This window comes from Suricata suricatta, chromosome 5, assembly GCF_006229205.1.
Source record: "Suricata suricatta isolate VVHF042 chromosome 5, meerkat_22Aug2017_6uvM2_HiC, whole genome shotgun sequence".
NCBI lineage: Eukaryota > Metazoa > Chordata > Mammalia > Carnivora > Herpestidae > Suricata > Suricata suricatta.
Window position 1 is genome coordinate 155094391 of NC_043704.1, and position 19986 is coordinate 155114376.

At 41.5% G+C, this 19986-nt stretch overlaps 1 pseudogene and 2 gene segments (V, D, J or C); all 3 read right to left on the reverse strand.

The window, feature by feature from the left end:
• LOC115291320 overlaps positions 1-4660 on the reverse strand; it is an 18674-nt gene extending 14014 nt beyond the window's left edge. The window contains 2 exon segments of the V gene segment in view: positions 4084-4410; positions 4513-4660. Of these exon segments, the coding sequence occupies positions 4084-4410; positions 4513-4558 (373 nt within the window).
• Positions 4661-15037: 10377 nt separating this feature from the next.
• LOC115292457 lies at positions 15038-15811 on the reverse strand. The segment is given in 2 exon segments: positions 15038-15587; positions 15691-15811. Coding segments are annotated over 2 exon segments (549 nt in total).
• Positions 15812-19348: 3537 nt separating this feature from the next.
• On the reverse strand, positions 19349-19957 carry LOC115292456 (annotated as a pseudogene).
• Positions 19958-19986: the final 29 nt, after the last annotated feature.

Here is a 19986-nt window from a genome sequence, read left to right on the forward strand (position 1 = left end):
ACTGTCTCAATTTCCTGTAACTCCCCCTTCCCAAAACCCATAAAAACCCTGCTCGGCCCTTATTCGGGGCTCTCAGCATGGTCCACTGTGGTGGTGAAGTCTGTGAGCCCGAGTTCAAGCCTGTAATAAATGCTCTTTGCTTTTGCATATGTGACTCATTCTCCCTGGTGGTCTCTGGTCTTTGAGGACGATCTTGCAATCTGGGCATAACACTTCTAGCAGTGCTATTGCTGGGTCATAGGGGAGTTCTATTGTAAATTCTTTGAGGAACCTCTACACTGTGTTCCAGAGCGTATGCACCAGTTTACATTCCCACCAACAGTATAGGAAGGTGCCCGTTTCTCCACATCTTCGCCTGCATCTATAGTCTCCAAACTTGTTCATTTTAGCTCCAGTGTGTCTTTCAAAGGCATTGTTTCCTTATTGAATTTAAGCTTAGATGATCTGTCCATTGCTGTCCATGGATTATTAAAGTTGTCTATTGTTATTATAGTATTATTATCAATGATTTTCTTTGTGTTTCCTATTAATTGATTCATATATATCAGTGCTTACAGATTTGAGGTATAAATATTTAACGTTATATCTTCTTGTTGGATAGACACCTTTATGATAATATACTGCCTTCAACATTTATTGTAACAGATTTTGGTTTAAAATCTAGTAAGTGTGATATGAGTATAGTACTAAAACTTTCTTTTGATGCCCATTAGCATGATAAATTGTTCTCCATCCCCTCACTTTCAGTCTAAAGGTGTTTTAGGGTGAAAATGAGTCTATTGAATGCAGTGTATAGGATATTGTTTTTTCTCTTAATCCATTTTGATACCCTATGTCTTTTGATTGGAACATTGTGCCCATTTACATGGACTGTGATTATTGATAGATATACACTTACTGCCATTGTGTTACCTCTAAAGTCATTGTTTCTGGAGATATTCTCTATTTCTTTATAGTCTTCGTTGCTTTTAGTCTTCCTTTCCCACTCAAAGAGTCCCGTTTAATATTTCTATCAAGCCTGGATAGAGACCAGGAACTTCTTTGGTTTTTGTTTGTCCGGGAAATCCTATCTTTCCTTCTATCTGAATGACAGCCTTGCAGGATAAAGTATTCTTTGCTTCATATTTTTGAGTTGAGCATGTTGAGGTCATCGTGCAACTCCCTTCTTGTCTGAAGGTTTCTGTGGAGAGATCTGCCACAATCTTTTATCTTCCTTTATAGGCTAACAAGTTATTTTGTTGTGTTGTGTTGCTTTTAGGGTTTTTCTTTACCTATTTTGTCAATTTTACTGCAATATGTCTCAGTGTTGGCACAGTTTTGTTTATTTTTATGGAGTTTTCTGTGCCTCCTAGATGAGGATGTCTGTTTGCTACTCAGATTGTGGGAATTTTCCACTATAATTCACTCAGTTAAAACTTCTTCCATTTTCTCCCTCTCGTCTTCTTCTGGGACTCATGTGTAAAGAATGTTATTACACTTTTTGTAATTGCTGAGTGCCCTCAGTATACGTCTATGATGCAATGTTTTAATTTAATTATTCTCTTCTTTCCTTCTTTATTTAATTATTCTCTTTTATTTTAATTTAATTTAATTATTATTTTAATTTAATTATTCTCTTCTTTCCTTCTTTATTTATCTTCTATGCCAATATTTTCTCTTCTATGTCATTTACTCACACATTTCTGTATCTTTCAGACTTGAGGCCATGCTATCCAATCAGTTTTGCATCTTGGTTACGGCATTTTTAAAAGTTCAGACTGACTTGTTTCTAGGTCTTTTCTATCTGTAGTATGGGTATCCCTCATGTCCTCTATGATTTCCTCAGGCAAAGCTAGTATCCTTATGAGAGTTTTTAAAAATTGTGTTTGAGGCACATTACTTGTATGTGTTTTGATATTATCCCTGCTAATGACTTTTTATCATTTTTCTTTTGGGTTAAATTCCTCCATCATGAAGAAAGTCTATGTTTTGCCCTTCTTGTTTAGAATATCCTGTTATGTTTACTGCTTCTAGCATAGTGGCTTTAGTAAGAAGAGTTCATATACTGTCCAGGGCCTGACACTTCAGGAAGCATTTCTTGTTTGTGTTGTGTGCACCGTACTGTCATGTATTGGCTGCTCTGCTGCAGAGTTTCTCTTTGCTGAGGAGTGTTGGGACCTTGTCCACAGTGTTGTGAGTTTTAACTATGTGAGTTTGGTCTGCTTGTTAAAAGAAGCTAATTCCTATTTCCCCTAGAGCTGAAGCTATGCTTCACTATGTGTTCCGTACACTTGGTGAGTGTAGCGGTTTCTGCTGGTCTTTGAAGGGAGGGGCACACTGCTGCTCTGGTTTCCAGGCACTCTTTCCCCAGTAAAGAAGAACCTAAAGAAAACAGGTGGGGTCAGGGAAGACTTGTTGTTAGAGACTGAGCTCCCATTGGTGGGTGCTGTGCTGCTTGCTGAAGTCTGTACATGTTGATTGGTGGGAGGAAATATGGTCATCAGCCTCCTCTCTAGTCCCTGGAGATGGAGTTCCCACCTAGCCCTGTTCAGGAGGCCTTCACAAAGAGAGACCAATCTGCACTTCTGGGTCCCAGATGTCCGTCAGAACCCTGCCATCACCCTGTCTGTGTCCAAGCCATAGGCCCACCTGGCGGCACAGTACGCTTATGTTTTATCTCAGGAGCTTTAGCTAGATATGAAGATTACAAATTGTATGAACTCAATATGACAGGGACCCCACCTATCCTCGGGAAGAGGGTCTTGCTGCGCTGTGGCAGGAGCTGGTTTGTCCCGGAAGGGCAGTTGCATGAATTCCTGGGGGCTTGGAGGTCATAGTGACAGACAACAAAAAGACAGCATTCATTTAGTTGCTCTCAGCAGGGGCTCCTATTGTAATGAACAGGGAAGTGCAAAGGTGCCTGTCAGCTCTCCTGTCTCATGAGAGGCAGTGCCACCTCTCCCAAATGTACTCAAAGAAGGGAACTGTCAATTCCCATATGACCCAGGGGATCCTCAGACCACAGTACCTCCTATTGGTCTCTGTCCTTCTTCTCTACAGGATCACTGATATGCCCACTAAACTCCACCCAGCCATGGCATGGACTTCTAAATCTTCAGTCTTTGAGCTCCACGTTTACAGGAGATTGCCTGTCCTGGTTAACTTTATGCGTCAGCTTGACTGTGTCATGGGTACCAGATTAACCATTGTTTCTGTGGATGTCTGTGATGTGTTTCTAGAAGAGATTGGCATTTCCATCCATGGCTTCTGTCTGCCTGGGCATCACCCACTCCATTAAGGTTCTGAATAGCATCCAGTGCAGAGGGAGGAAGCGTTCCCTCATTTTTACTTTCCATGTGCATGTTTGAGCAGTTGAGCTGAAACATTGGTCTCCTTCTGACCTTGCACTGAGAATTACATCATCAAGGCCCCATGATCTCAGACTAAATACTGGGTCAGAATGTGATGAGAATTATGCCATGGGTTTTCCTGGGTTTTCAGCTTGTGATGTAGATTATGGATCTTCTCAATCTATTCAATCATGTAAACCAATGTGCTTTGGGTTCTGTTTCTCAGAAACAGATGATTTATTTCTTGTTTAGATAAATTGAGTAAATTGGAATTCATTTAAAGTCCTGGGCAGCAAAGTGCCATGAGGGAAGTGTCATGTTGTTTGTTTGGGACAAGAGCTGGTGAGGATGATGGCAACCTGTGGGATCCTGTGGTGCTAGCTGCACAGTCAGTGCATCTGGGACTCCTGTAAATGTTCAGTTGTTTTCCCTATAATATATATAATTCAATCATGTGTAGGGACAGGAACAAGCAAGTTGAAACAACTGGGTCTTTTGTGCATGTTAGTGTAGTTTGCCTACGACAACAAAACTTCTTATATAAAGAGTGAATAGGTAAGCACAGAATCATGTGTTCATCAGGGCTCCCTGGGGGAAACTGCTGTGTGGAAAGGAAGCCCTAAACCCTGACAGGAAACCTGCCTGTAACCCCCATCTGCACCTGCTCCAGGAAATACAAACCAGAATTGTGCAGAGGGTGCACCCCCTGGTGGCACTGATGCCCTTCTACAGGGAGGTTTCTGTCTGGGCTCACACTGATGTCCCCTCACTGTGTCTTTCGCACAGAAATAAGTGGCCGTGTCTTCGACTCTCAGGTTGTTCATCTGCAGATTCACTGTGTTCTTGGCGTTGTCTCTGGAGATGGTGAATCGGCCCTTCACGGAGTCCGCATAGCTTGTGTAACTTCCATCATAACTAATAACTGAGACCCACTCCAACCCCTTCTGTGGAGCTTGGCGGACCCAGTGCATGGCATAGCTACTGAAGTCAAATCCGGAGGCTGCACAGGAGAGTCGCAGGGAGCCCCCAGGCTTCGCCAGGCCTCCCCCAGACTCCACCAGCTGCACCTCACACTGGACACCTGCAGACACAAGACATCCTGATCAGGAAACTGTCACACATCCATGCTTCTCTCACTCATATCCACTCACATACTCAGTGTCTCGCATTCACCATGAATTACCTTTTAAAACAGCAACAAGGAAAACCCAGCCAAGCAGAAACTCCATAGTGAGGGATCTGTGTTCTGTCCTGATCACAGAATGGAACACCTGGACTCCTGGGGCTGGGGCTCCTCTCCCAGCTGCAGGGTCCTGGCTGGGCTGGTTTAATCAGCACGGAAAAGGCCCTATTTGCATGCCCTTTGACTATATTTCAAACTCTAGACTTAGATTTGATTCTTTAAAAATGAACGATAGGGTTAGGGATTCACTTTTATTTCAGTTTGTGTAGATGGCACTGTGATAATATGAAGAATTTTAATCTGTGAACACAGTTATATTTGCAGGCACATGTGTGGTTTTACTTGTCTTTCATCAGTATAGGTCATTTGCACTATACAAGTAGGTCACACACTTTTTGAAGTTTAGTCCAAAATAATTTATTCTGTGCCATTGTAAATTGTATACTTTTGTTATTTCTTTTGCATATATTACCATTCTGGTGTGAAGAATCACAGCTCTTTTTGCTGTTGTTCTTCCTTTTTTTTTTTTTTTACATTTTAAAATAAAAATTTATTTTTTTCCTGTTATGTTTTATTGTCAAGTTGGCTTTCCTGTAACATCCAGTGCTCATCCCACAAGTGCCCTACTCCATGCCCATCTCCCCCTTCCCTTCTCCGTTCCCCCATCAGTCCTCACTTTTTTCTCAGTATTCATGAGTCTCTCATGGTTTGCCTCCCTCCCTCTCTCCAACCATTTACCTTTCCCTCTCCCCCATAGTCCTTTGCAAGTTTCTCCTCCTACATTTATGAGTGAAACCATATGGTATCTGTTTTTCTCTGCCTGACTTATATCACTTAGTAACACCCTCGAGGTCCGTCCATGTTGCTGCAAATGTCTTTTCTTCCTCATTGTCATATAGTACTCCATTGTATATTTAAACCACCTCTTCTGGATCCATTTATCAGTTGAAGGACACCTAGGCTCTTTTGATGATTTGACTGTTGTTGAAAGTGCCGCTATGAACATAGGGGTACATGTGCCCCTGTGCATCAGCATTTCTGTATCTCTTGGGTAAATCCCCAGCAGTGCCTCTGCTGGGTCATAGGGGAGTTCTATTACTTTTTTTTTTAGGAACCTCCACACTGTTTTCCAAGGCGGCTGTGCCAGTTTACATTCCCATCAACAGTGCTGGAGGGTGCCCGTCGCTCCACACACTTGCCTGCATCTGTAGTCTCCTAATTGTTCATTTTAGCACCAGTGTGTCTCTCAAAGGCATTGTTTCCTTGTTGATTTTAAGCTTAGATTATGTGTCCATTGCTGTCAGTGGAGTGTTAAAGTTGCCTATTATTATTATTGTATTATTATCAATGAGTGTCTTTATGTTTCTTATTCATTGATTCATATATATCAGTCCTTACAATTTTGGGGTATAAATATTTAAATGGAAAAAGATAGTGACAAATGGCATATCAGATAAAGGGCTAGCATCCAAAATATACAAGGAACTCACTAAATTCCATACCCAAAAACGAATAATCCAGTGAATAAATGGGCAGAGGATCTGACAGACAGTTCTCCAAAGAGGACATCCAGATGGCCTACAGGCACATGAAACGATGCACTGCATCACTCATCATCAGGGAAATTCAAATCAAAACCACAGTGAGATACCACTTAACATTGGCCAGAGTGGCTAAAATGAACAAATCAAGAGACTATAGATGCTGGTGAGGATGTGGAGAAACGGGCACCCTCCTACATTGTTGGTGGGAATGTAAACAGGTGAAGCTGCTCTGGAAAGCAGTGTGGAGGTTCCTCAAAAAACTATCAATAGATATCCCCTGTGACCCAGCAATAGCACTGCTAGGAATTTACCCAACTGATACAGAACGGCTGATGCTTAGGAGCTCATGTGCCCCAGTGTTCATAGTGGCACTTTCTATAATAGCCAAATCATGGAAAGAGCCTAAATATCCATCACCTGATGAATGGATCAAGAAGATGTGATATATATACACAATGGAGTACTATGTGGTGATGAGGAAGAATGAAATGTGGCCATTTGTAGCAAAGTGGATGGACCACAAGTGTGTCATGCTAAGGAAATAAGTCAGGCAGAGAAGGACAGATACCATATGTTTGCACTCACAGGTCTAACAGGAGAAACCTAACAGAGGGCCATAGGGAGGGGATTGGGGAAAGAGAGTTGGGGAGAGAGAGGGAATCAAACCATGATAGACTATTGAATACTGAATAAGAACCGAGGACTGATGGGGGAGCAGGAGTGGGGAAGGTGGTGATGGTCATGGAAGGGAGGCATTTGTGTGGGGAAGCACTGGGTGTTATATGGAAACCAAATTCAAAATAAACTATTAAAAAAAAAGAAGAGGTCACATACTGTCCAAAGCCTGACACTTCAGGAAGCATTTCTTGTGGGTGCTGTGTGCACTGTACTGTCGTGTATTGGCTGCTCTGTCCCTCTGATAAGCCCTCTGCAGAGTTTCTTCTTGCCTCCAGCGAGGAGGGTTTGGACCTTGTCCACAGTGTTATGAGTTTTAGCTAGGTGAGTTCTGTCTGCATGTTAAAAGAGGCTAATTCCTATTTCCCTTAGAGCTGAAGTTATGCCTCACACTATGCTCAGTAGACTTGGTGAGTATGAGTGTTAATCTTGATCTTTGGGCGGAGGGGCACACTGTTGCTCTGGTTTCTAGGCACTCTTTCCAAGTTAGGAAGCACCTAAGGAAAGCAGGTGGGGTGGGGGGAAGGCTTGGAGTTAGTGGCTCAGCTCACACTGGTGGGCACTGTGCTGCAGCTGAAGTCTGTCCATGCTGACTGGTGGGAGGAAATACTGGCATCAGCCCACTAGCTACCCTTTGGAGATGGAGTTCCCACCTGCCCTGGTACAGTACTCTTATGTTTAATCTCAGGAGCTATAGCTGGATTTGAAGACTCCAAATTGTATGAACTCAATATGACAGGGATCCCCACTTATCCTCGGGAAGAGGATCTTGCTGTGCTGTGGCAGGAGCTGGTTTGTCCCAGAAAGGCAGTTGCATGAATTCCTGGGGGCTTGGAGGTCATAGTGGCAGACAACAAAAAGACAGCATTCATTTAGTTGCTCAGAGCAGGGGCTCCTATGCTAATGAACAGGGAAGTGCAAAGGTGCCTCTCAGCTCTCCTGTCTCATGAGTGGCGGTGCCACCTCTCCCAAATGTACTCCAATAAGGGATCTTTCTCTTCCCATATGACCCAGGGGATCCTCACACCAGAGTACCTGCTAGGGGCCTCTGTCCTCCTTCTCCACAGGAGCAAGGATATGCCCACCAGTCTCCACCCAGCCATGGCATGGGCTTCTAAATCTTCAGTTTTTTAGCTCCACCTTTACAGGAGGTTGCCTGTCATGGTTAACTTTATGTGTCATCTTGACTATGTCATCGGTACTCGGATTAACCATTGTTTCTGTGGATGCCTGTGTTTCTTTTTGAGAAGAGATTGGCATTTCCATCCATGGCTTCTGTCTGCATGGGCATCACCTACTCCATTAAGGTTCTGAATAGAATCCAATGCAGAGGGAGAAAGCGTTCCCTCATTTTTACTCCCCATGTGCATGTGTGAGCTGTTGAGCTGAAACATTGGTCTCCACCCGCCCTTGTTCTGATAATTATATCTTCATTATTTATTACATTTTGTTATAAATGTTACATTTTTAAAATAGTTTATAAACAAGTTGGTTTCTTTTTGTTTTTCTTTTTTTTAACAGTTTATTTTCAGATTGGTTTCCAGAATACACCCAATGCTTCTCCCCACAAGTGCCCCCCACAATGACCATCGCCCTCTTCCCTCCTTCCCCCTCTCCCTTCAGTCCATGGTACATTTTCAGTATTCAGTACTCTTTCATGATTTGTTTCCTTCACTCTCCCCAGCTCTCTTTCCCACTTCCTCTCCCTATGGTCCTCTGTTAGGTTTCTTCTGTTAGACCTATGAGTGCAAACATATGGTATCTATCCTTCTCTGTCTAACTTATTTCGCTTAGCATGACACACTAGTGGTCCATCCACTTTCCTACAAATGGCCATATTTCATTCTTTCTCATTGCCACATAGTACTCCATTGTATATATATACCACATCTTCTTGATCCATTCATCAAGTGATGGGCATTTAGGCTCTTCCCATGATTTGGCTATTGTTGACAGTGCTGCTATGAACATTGGGGTACATGTACCCATATGTATCAGCACTTCTTTATCCCTAGGGCAGATCTCCCAGCAGTGCTATTGCTGGGACATAGGGGAGTTCTATTGATTGTCTTTTGAGGAACCTACACACTGTTTTCCAGAGTGGCTGTACCAGTTTACATTCCCACCAACAGTGTAGGAGCGTGCCGGTTTCTCTAAATCCTCAACTTCATCTACAGTCTTTTGATTTGTTCATTTTAGCCACTCTGACCATTATGAGGTGGTATCTCAGTGTGGTTTTGATTTGTGTTTCCCTGATATGGTGTTACGCTGAGCGTCATTTCATGTCCTGTTGGCCATCTGTATGTCCTCTTTGGAGACCTGTTTGTTCAAGTCTTCTGTCCATTTCTTCACTGGATTATTCGCTTTTTGGATATGGAGATTAATGAGTTCCTTGTAGAATTGGATACTAGCCCTTTATCTGATATGCCATTTGCCACTATCTTTTCCCATTCTGTCGTTGCCTATTTGTTTTTTATATTGTTTCCTTTGACGTGCAGAAGCTTTTTATCTTGATGCGGTCCCAAAATTCATGTTTATTTTTGATTCCTTTGCCTTTGGGTATGTGTCGAGTAGGAAATTGCTGCAATCGAGGTCAAGGAGGCTATTTTCTGCTTTCTCCTAGGGTTTTTATAGTTTCCTGCCTCACATTTAGGTCCTTTATCTACTTTGTGCTTACTTTTTGTGAATGGTGTTAGAAAATGATCTAGTTTCATTCTTCTATATGTTGTTGTCCAGCTCTCCCCACACCACCTGTTAAAGAGGCTTTTTCTCCCCCATTGGGTACTCTTCCTGCCTCATCAAAGTTTAATTGGCCATACACTTGTGGGTCCAGTTCTGGGTCCTCTCTTCTCTTCCATTGGTCTATTTGTCTGTTTTTGTACCAATGTCATACTGTCTTGATGATGACAGCTTTGTAGTAGAGGCTAAAGTCTGAGATTGTGATGCCTCTTGTTCTGGTTTTCTTTTTCAATATTACTTTGGCTATTCAGGGTTTTTTTGTTGTTCCATATGAATTTAAGATAGCTTGTTCTAGCTTTGAGAAGAATGCTGGCGTGGTTATGATGGGGATTGCATTGAATGTGTAAATTGTTTTGGGTAACAATGGCATTTTAACACTGTTTATACTTCTGACCAATGAGCACCAAATGATTTTCCATTTTTTTGTGTCTTCTTCAATTTCCTTCATAAGTCTTCTATAGTTTTCATCATATGGGTCATTTACATCTTTGGTTAGATTTAATCCTAGGTATTTTATGTTTTTTCGTGCAATTGTGAATGAGATCCTTTTCTCTTTCTGTTGCTTCATTTTTGGTGTATAAATTTGCAACCGATTTCTGTTCATTGATTTTGTAGACTGCGACTTTACTGAATTCACAGATCAGTTCTAGAAGGCTTCTGGTGAAGTCGATTGGATTTTCCATATAGAGTATCATGTCATCTGCGAAAAGTGAAAGCTTGACTGCTTCTTTGCCGATTCTGATGCCTTGTAGTTCCTTTTGTTATCTGATTGCTGATGCTAGAACTTCCAGTAGTATGTTACACAACATTGGTGAGAGTGGACATCCCTCTCATGTTCTTCATCTCAGGGGGAAAGCCCTCAGTTTTTCCCCATTGAGGATGATATTAGCTGTGGGCTTTTAATAAACTGCTTTACTATTGTTTAAATAAGTTCCTTCTATCCTGACTTTCTCAAGGGCTTTTATTCAGAAGGGATGTTGTATTTTCATATGCTTTTTCTGTACCTATCGACAGGATCCTATGGTTTTTATCTTTTCTTTTGTTAATGTGATGTAACGCATTGATGGATTTGCGAATATTGAACCAGCCTTTATCCCTGGAAATAATCCCACTTGATCATGATGGATAATTCTTTTTATATGCTGTTGAATTCAATTTGCTAGTATCTTGTTGAGTATTTTTACATCTGTCTTCATTAAAGGTATTGGCCCATAGTTCTTTTTTTGTTGAGTTTCTGTCTGGTTTAGGAATCTAAGTGGTATTTCCTTCGTGGAATGAGTCCCAAGGTCTTCCTTCCATTTCTGTTTTTTTGGCATAACTTGAGAATAATGGGTGTTAACTCTGCTTTAAGTGTCTGGTAGAATTCCCCTGGAAATACATCTGGCCCTGGGCTTTTATTCCTTCGAAGATTTTTGATAACTGATTCGATTTCTTCATTGGTTTTGAGTCTGTTCAGATTTTCTATCTCTTCCCATTTGAATTTTGGTAGTGCATGTACATTTATGAATTTGTCCATTTCTTCTAGATATTCTAGTTTGTTGTCATATAGTTTTTCATAGTAATCTGTGATGATTGCTTGTATTTCTGAGGGATCAGTTGTAATAGATCCATTTTCATTCATGATTTTGTCTATTTGGGTTAGTCTCTTTTCTTTTTGAGGAGTCTTGCTAGAGATTTATCAATTTTATTTATGTTTTGAAAAAACCAACTCTAGGTTTCATCGATATGCTCGATTGTTTTTGTGGATGATATGTTGTTTATTTCTGCCCTGATCTTTATTATTTCTCTTCTTCTGCTGGGTTTGGGGTGCTCTTGCTGCTCCCTTTCTAGTGTCCTTTGGTGCTGTGTTAGATTTTGAGTTTGTGCTTTTTCTATTTTGCTGATATAGGCCTGGATTGCAATAAACTTTCCACTTAGGACTGCCTTTGCTGTGTCCCAGAGTTTGGATTGTTGCATTATCATTTTTATTTGTTTCCATATATTTTTAAATTTCATCTCTTGCCTGGTTAGCCCAATCATTCTTTAGTAGGGTGGGTTTTAGCCTCCATATTGTCAAAGGTTTTCCAGACTTTTTCCTGTGGTTGATTTCATGTTTCATAGCATTGTGATCTGGAAGTGTGAATGGTATGATCTCAATTCATTTGTATTTATGGAGGGTCGTTTTATGACCCACTATGGGATCAATCTTGGAGTATGTGCCATGAGCACTCTAGAAGAAAGTGAATTCCCTAGCTTGTGGATGCAGAGTTCTAAATATATCTATTAATTCCATCTGTTCCAGTGTGCAGTTCAGGTCCATTTTTTCTTTAGTGATTTTCTATCTGATGGACCTATCCATTGTTGTAAGTGGAGTATTAAAGTCCCCTGCAATTAGCACATTCTCACCAATAAGATTGTTTCTGTTTGTGATTAGTTGTTTTATGTATTTGGGTGCTCCCAAATTTGGTGCATAGATGTTTATAATTGTTAGCTCTTTATGATGTAGAGACCTTTGTCTTTTGTTACTGCCTTTACTTGAAAGTCATTTTCTGATATAAGTATGGCTACTACTGCTTTCTCATGGCGTCCAGTCGCATGGTAGATATTTCTCATCCCCTTTCTTTCCATCTGAAGGTGTCTTCAGGTCTAAGATGAGTATCCTTTAGAAAGCAAATAGACAGTTTTTGGTTTTTGATTCAGTTTGCTACCATTTTGATATGAGCATTCAGACCATTTTCCTTCAGTGATATTACTGAAAAATATGTGTTTAGATATATTGTGTTCTCTGTTTAGTTCATGTTTGTATTGATGTCTCTGGTGTCTTATAGTCCTTCCTACCTTTCTCTCATAGAGTCCCTCTTAGGATTTCTTGCAGGGCTGGTTTTGTGGTGGTGAGTTCTATCAACTTGTCTTTATTTGGGAACACCTTTATCTCTCTTTCTAGTTGAATGACAGGCTTACTGGATAAAGAATTCTTGGTTGCATATTTTTCCTGTTCATTCCATTGAAGACTTCCTGCCATTCCTTTCTGGCCTTCCAAGATTCAGTAGTTGGGTCTGTAACCACTCTGATAGGATTCCCTTTTTATGGTAGGGCCCTTTTATCCTTAACTGATTTCAGAATTCTCTCTTTATCTTTATATTTTGGCAGTTTCACTATGATATGGTGTGATGTAGGTCAGTTCAGGTTTTGTCTTAGGGGAGTTTCATATGCCTCTTGAATTTGAATGTCTTTCTCTTTCCCCAGATTGGGGAAATTGTCGCCTATAATTTGATCAAGCACACCCCTCAGGACCTTTTTCTCTTTCTTCATCTTTAGGAACTCCTATGATACAGATATTTTTCCATTTTGATTATATTACTCAGGTCTTGAATCTCCCTTCATGCTTTTGTGTCAATTTCTCTCTCTTTTTTTCGGCTTCCTCTTTTGCTATAACAGTGGCTTCCTATTCACCTATTCTCTCCTCAGCTTCTTCAATCCGTGGAGTGGCCTCCTCCATTTTATTATTCACCTCATTTATAGCTTTTTGAAGTTCGCTAGTCTTTGTATGAATAGCTTCTCTGATGGCTCCCATGCTTTTTTCAGGCCCCGCAATTAATTTAATGACAACCACTCTAAATTCTTTTACAGTTATGTTGCTTGTGTCTCTTTTGGGCAGTTCTGTAGTTGTGATGTTTATCCTGGAATTTCATTAGAGGAGATATCTTCCTTTTCATCATTTTGCCTAGCTTTCTGTCTCCTGTCAATTTTAAAAGCCCGTTCTGCACTGTGTGCCTGTGAGTATTGCTCTTTTAATGGAGGCTCTTTGACTGTCCAGGGCCTGTCGTTTCAGTAGATGTTCTTTTAATGGTGTCTCTCGGTTTCTCTTGTTATGCTCTGATTAATGTATTTCCCTACTCAGTGATATTTGGGACTTTCCACTATGTGTGCTTTGGCTTGTTTCTTGAGGTAGCCCTGAAAAGGAAAACAGACAGACAAACACACAGGGAACACAAGCATGCAAACACACTGACAGTACAACTAAACAAGCAAGCCAAAATGGGAAAGAAAAAAGGAACAGGAAAGAAAAGAGTGGACAGGAAAGGAAAAAAATGAAGGCAGGGAGACAGGGACAGCCAGAGATAAAGGACAGTCTGAGTGTATTAAACCTGTGGAGGTGGAAGATAAGAATGAGATAAAGGAAAAACTATCTGGATGATAAGAGTTGAATTAAGAACACAGGGCATAAATGTTGGTCTTTCCCAGACTCCTGGGAGGAAAGGGAGAAAAGAAGAAAATATTAAAATAGAAAAGAGAAAAAGAAAAAAATCATAAATAAAGCAAGCAAAAACAAAACAGCCTTCCAGTGACTATGTGCGTGGTTTGATGTAGGTAGTTTGGGTCTCAGGGGCTGCTCTCTGAGGCCCCGCCTCAGTGGTTGTGGGAAGAAGAATGGCGGCGCCCCAACCCCCCTCCGACTGTGCATTGTCAGTCACTCTCTTAAGACCAACCTCCCCGTGCCAAGGGCAGGGCAAATTGTTTTGGTTTTTTAGTCCTTCCAGTTTTCTAAATCCTAGTCCACACACTTTAATGCTGCTACCACAGTTAAAATGAATTCTGGCAAGCGGACAGTTTTCTGGCCAGGATTGGGTGGGGGACGGGGAGCCAGTTTTTCCCTGGCTCTGCCTGAGTTTGGCAAGCTGCCCGCTGAGAAGGACGGATTTCTCTCCCTGTGCCCAGTGGCTCTCAGTACCAGGCCGAGATCTTCCCTCTCCAGAGATCATGCTATGAGCATTTCATCTCTCTTGCTCTACTCCCTGGTTCTCTGCCCGGCTACACTGGGGTCCCGCGAGTGTCCCTGCACGGTTCTGTACCACCTCTGGACTCAGGGCTCTCTGCAGGCCTGGTGCCAAGTTTCTGGGCACTTTCTCTCTCGCCTTTGGGTCTGTGCTCCCTCCCTCAGAGTCTCTGGCCCCAGGTTGCACTCACCCAGGCATCGATGGGGCTGTTATCAATAAGGGGTCTGTGTGCGTACTTCCGTTCTTGGAGAACAGAAGTTATAGATTTTAATTCTCAGTTGATAATTGTGGGAGGACGGAGGTATCAGAGTTCCTTACTTCTCCACCATCTTACTGCCGGCTGAATTACATCATCAAATCCCCATATTCTCAATAGACACTAGTTCAGAATGAGATGTGAATTACACCAATGGTTTTCCTGGATCTTCAGCTTGTGATATTTGATCATGGGACTTCTCAACCTATTTAATCATGTAAACCAATGTGCTTTGAGTTCTGTTCTTCAAGAAATGACATGTCTCTTGTTTAGAGTAATTGAATAAAGCTGTCACTCATTTAAAGTCGTGAGTAGCAAAGTGCCACAAAGGAAGTGTCTTATTGTTTTTTGGGACAAGAGCTGGGTAAGGATAATGAGGAGCAATAGAATCTTGTGGTGCTAGCTGCACAGTCAATGCATCTGGGACTCCTGTAAAAGTTCAGCTGTATTCCCTCAGAATATTTGGGATTCAATCATATTTAGGGACAGGAGTAAGCAAGTGCAAAGAACTGTGTCTTTTGTGCATGTTAGTGTAGTTTTCCTATGACAACAAAATTTCTATTACAGAGAGTGAATAGGTAAGCACAGAATCATGTGTTCATCAGGGCTCCCTGGGGGAAACTGCTGTGTGGAAAGGAAGCCCCAAACCCTGACAGGAAACCTGCCTGTAACCTCCATCTGCACCTGCTCCAGGGAATACAAACCAGAATTGTGCAGAGTGTGCACCCCCTGGTGGTGATGATCCCCTTCTACAGGGAGGTTTGTGTCTGGGCTCACACTGACATCCCCTCACTGTGTCTCTAGCACAGAAATACATGGCCGTGTCCTCAACTCTCAGGTTGTTCATCTGCAGAGAGAGCGTGTTCTTGGCGTTGTCCCTGGAGATGGTGAATCGGCCCTTCACGGAGTCCGCGTAGCTTGTGCTACTTCCACTACTACTAATATATGAGATCCACTCCAGCCCCTTTTCCGGAGCCTGGCGGACCCAGTTCATGCTATAGCTACTGAAGGTAAATCCGGAGGCTGCACAGGAGAGTCGCAGGGAGCCCCCAGGCTTCGCCAGGCCTCCCCCAGACTCCACCAGCTGCACCTCACACTGGACACCTGCAGACACAAGACATTCTGATCAGGAAACTGTCACACACCCACTGCTTCTCTCACTCACATCCACTCACAGACTCAGTGTCTCGCGTTCACGATAAATTACATTTTAGAACAGCAACAAGGAAAACCCAGCCAAGTACAAACTCCATAGTGAGAGGTCTGTGTTCTGTCCTGATCACAGAATAGGGACTCCTGGGACTTCCGGGGCTGGGGTTCCTCTCCCAGCTCTAGGGTCCTGGCTGGGCTGGTTTAATCATCACAGAAAGGGCCCTATTTGCATACCTTTTGACTATATATCAAACTCCATACCTAGATTTGATTTTTTAAATGTGAACGACAGTGTTGGTGAGGCACTGCTAGGTTAGTTTGTGTAGATGGCGCTGTCACAGTGTGAAGAATTCTAATCTGTGAACACAGTTATATTTGCAGGCATGTGTTTGGTTTTACTTGTCTTTCATCAACATAGGTCATTTGCACTATACAAGCATTCTACGTGCTTTTTGAAGTTTAATCCAAAATAATTCATTCTGTGCTATTGTAAATTGTATACTTTTGTTATTTCTTTTGCATATATTATCATTCTGGTGTGCAGAATCACAGCTCTTTTTGCTGTTGTTCTTCATTTTTTTTCACACATTAAAATAAAAAATTACTTTTTTCTTCTATAGTTCATTGTCAAGTTGGTTTTCATTAACACTCAGTGCTCATCCTCATAAATGCCCTACTTCATGCCCGTTACCCACTTCCCACTTCCCTTCCCCCACCATCCCTCAGTTTTTTCTCAGTTTTGAAGAGTCTCTCATGGTTTGCCTCCCTCCCTCTCTCCAACCATTTCCCTTTCCCTCTCCCACATAGTCCTTTGCAAGTTTATCCTTTTACATTTATGAGTGAAACCATATGGTATCTGTTTTTCTCTGCCTGACTTATTTCACTTAGCAACATCTTCGAGATCCGTCCACATTGCTACAAATGCTCAGACATTATTCTTCCTCATTTTCATGTAGTATCCGTTGTATATTTAAACCACATCTTCTTGATCCATTCATCAGTTGATGGGAACCAAGTCTCTTTCCATGATTTGGCTATTGTTGAAATTGCTGTCATGCACATTGGGGTACACGTGCCCCTATGCATCAGCACTCCTGTAAACCTTGGGTGTATCCTAGCAGTGCTATTACTGGGTCATAAGGGAGTTCTATGGTTACCGTTTTGAGGAACCTCTACACTGTTTTCCAGAGAGCCTGCACCAGTTTACATTCCTACCATCAGTGCAGGAGGGTGCCCATTTCTCCACATCCTCACCTGCATCTATAGTCTCCTAATTTGTTCATTTTAGCACCAGTGTGTCTCTCAAAGGCACTGGTTCCTTATTGATTTTAAGCTTAGATGATCTGCCCATTGTTCTCAGTGGAGGGTTAAAGTTGTCTATTATTATTATTGTATTATTTTCAATGAGTTCCTTTATGTTTCTTATCATTGTTTCATATATATCAGTGCTTACAATTTTGGGGCATAAATATTTAAAGTTTTAGATTTTCATGTTGCATAGAACCTGTTATGATGTTATACAGCCTTAATCATCTCCTTTAACAGATTTTGGTTGAAAATCTACTTGGGGCGCTGGGTTGCTGAGTCAGTTAAGCACTGGCTTCAAATCTGGTCATGATCTCACGTTTCGAGCCCCGAGTCAGGGTCTGTGCTGACAGCTATCTCAGAGCCTGGAGCCTGCTTCAGATTCTGTGTCTCCCTCTGTCTCTGACCTTCTCCTTCTCGCAGTGTCTCTCAAAAATACATAAAAAAGCATTAAAAATTGAAATCTAGTAAGTGTGCTATGAGCACAGTACTAAAACTTTCTTTTGATGTCTATTAGCATGATAAATTGTTCTCCATCTCCTCACTTTCAATCTAAGGTGGCTTGTTATGAAAATGAGTCAATTGTATGCAGTGTAGAGAAGGAGATTGTTTTTTTCTTAATCCATTTTGATACCCTGTGTCTTTTGATGGGAACATTTTGCCCGTTTACATTGAATGTGATTATTGATAGATACGAACTAGGTGCCATTGTGTTACCTCTAAAGTCATTGTTTCTGGAGATTTTCTCTTTTTCTTCCTAGTCTTTTTTGCTTTTAGTCTTCCTTTCTGACTCAAAGAGTCCCCTTTAATATTTCTTGCAGGCCTGCATAGAGATAAGGAACTCCTTTGGTTTTTGCTTTTTTAGGTCTTTTCTATCTGCAGCATGGGTATCCCTCATGTCTTCTATGCTTTCCTCAGGCGAAGCAAGTATCCTTATGATCGTTTTTATTTTTTTATTTTTTATTTTTTATTTTTTTTTTTTGTGATAACAGATCAGTTTTAATTCTAGCACCTGAAGCTATACGAGGGTATGCTTTATCAACTTCACGGGGCTGGTGTACACATTCAGTAAAGTGACAACTGTGCAATACCACTTAGTAGCCCACCGTCAGGAACACACTCTGAATTGCTGAACCACAATCTAAAAAATTAAAAACAAAACTCAGAAGCCATACACAGTTATACTAATTGTCAATTCAAAGTTTTACACTTACTACTTGATAGAACAGTCAATATCTAGTACAGGATATCACAAGTGACTTCAGATTCTCAGCCTGTTGTCATCTACGGAGGAGGTTTCTCAAGCAGGTGTGTGACTGGCCAAAGGTGGATGCCACCAGGACCAGGACCGGGATGGCAAGTACAGTGCTACCACAGTTTCTGTAGTTTTCACTGTTTTTTTTTTCTTTGTCAGTTAAAAGTGAACAGTGAGAATTAAATACTTATCTTTACATATACACAAGGTATGCTGTGAAAGCATATTTGCTTCCATATAAAAATACTTATTAACTAGTTTGATAAGAAAATAATGCATAAAAGTATATAGCAAAAACATTAATCATCTCTGAACCCGGAAAGATCAATTCCATATTTTATATTACAAGCAAAAACAGTTTTAGTTTTTTTGAACCCCTTATCCAGAAATACTTGAAAAAGAAGACAGACAGAAATTATTTGTTTTTACTCTCAACATGGCTGTGAAAAGAGTTAACTTAAAAAACCAAGATCACTGAAATACCTAAATCCAGAATAAGTCCAAATATTTGGCCACAAAGAACATGATCATCATCTTTCGGAGTGGAGCTGTAATAAAAGCTTTGCATGCAGTTTTTAATCTATAAACATCACAGGCATTTTGGTATTTTGACCACTGGAAAACAAAGGCTGTAGCATCAGTAAAGGTCTGAGATGTCTCACTTTTGTGGATTCAATTCAGTATACTTAAGGTTAACTAGAGTTGACATCCAAATTTTTAGAGATAGGCAAAAATTCACATTTAAAAACAACTCACGTCTCTATTTAGAGTAACAACAGGCAATATGATTCCAGAAGTTAAAAGTTATTTCACAACCTATGACTTCAGCTTGGCAAACAGCTTAGGTTCCAAAACTGATCCCTCCCTATTAAAATGTAAGCCCTTAAAAAAGAACGTGTCTATGTATACAGATCATAATTTTTAGGAAATCAGATAATCTTTGAAGCAGCCTTAGTGTTTCCTTTAAATGTGTCTTGAAATGACCATAGGATTAGCTTCACGGAAAAGATTAGCCAGCTTCCTGGTCTAAGGCTGCCATGGTGATCATTTGTCTAAGGCTAGAAAGGTACCAACAGGGTGAGACGTAAACCATAGGAGAGGCGGAGAACACGAAGGTTTTCCTGGCAGTTGGTAGCTAAGATTCAAGGGATTCTTAGAAAATGACACAATGGCAGCCTTTCTTGTCTTTTTCTTTCCGAGTTGGTTCTGGTGAAGAAGGACATTCCTGCTCTTGAATTTTCCTTATAACCCGGACAAGTTCCTGGAAAGCTGGATCTACATTCATCCTAGTCTTTGCTGACGCCTCCGAGTATGTTACCTTAAGCTGTCGTGCTAACTGCTGTTCTTCTTCCCGTGTTACCTGTCTTTGATGATCCAGATCTGCTTTATTACCAATTAAAATCATTGGAAACTCCTCCCGCTCCTTCACTCTGAGAATCTGTCTTTGAAACTTATAGATTTCCTCATAATTGCCTCGATCTGTGACTGAGAAAACCAACAGGCAGCCCTCGCCGGTTCTCTTACACTGTTCTCTCATAGCTCCAAACTCTTGTCCTGCCGTATCCAGAATATCTCGCTGGGTTGCTCTGTCATCTGTCACACACTGCTTTGTGTAGGCGTCCTCGACGCTTGGGTCATAATCCGTCACAAAATAGGACTGGATGAACTGGATGCTGAGCGCTGACTTGCCCACGCCGCCTCCGCCGACCCCCACGAGCCGGTACTACTGGCCAGAGCCGTGCCGCCCGCCGGCCGCGGCCATGGGGACGCCGCCCAGCCGCCGCCTGCCCT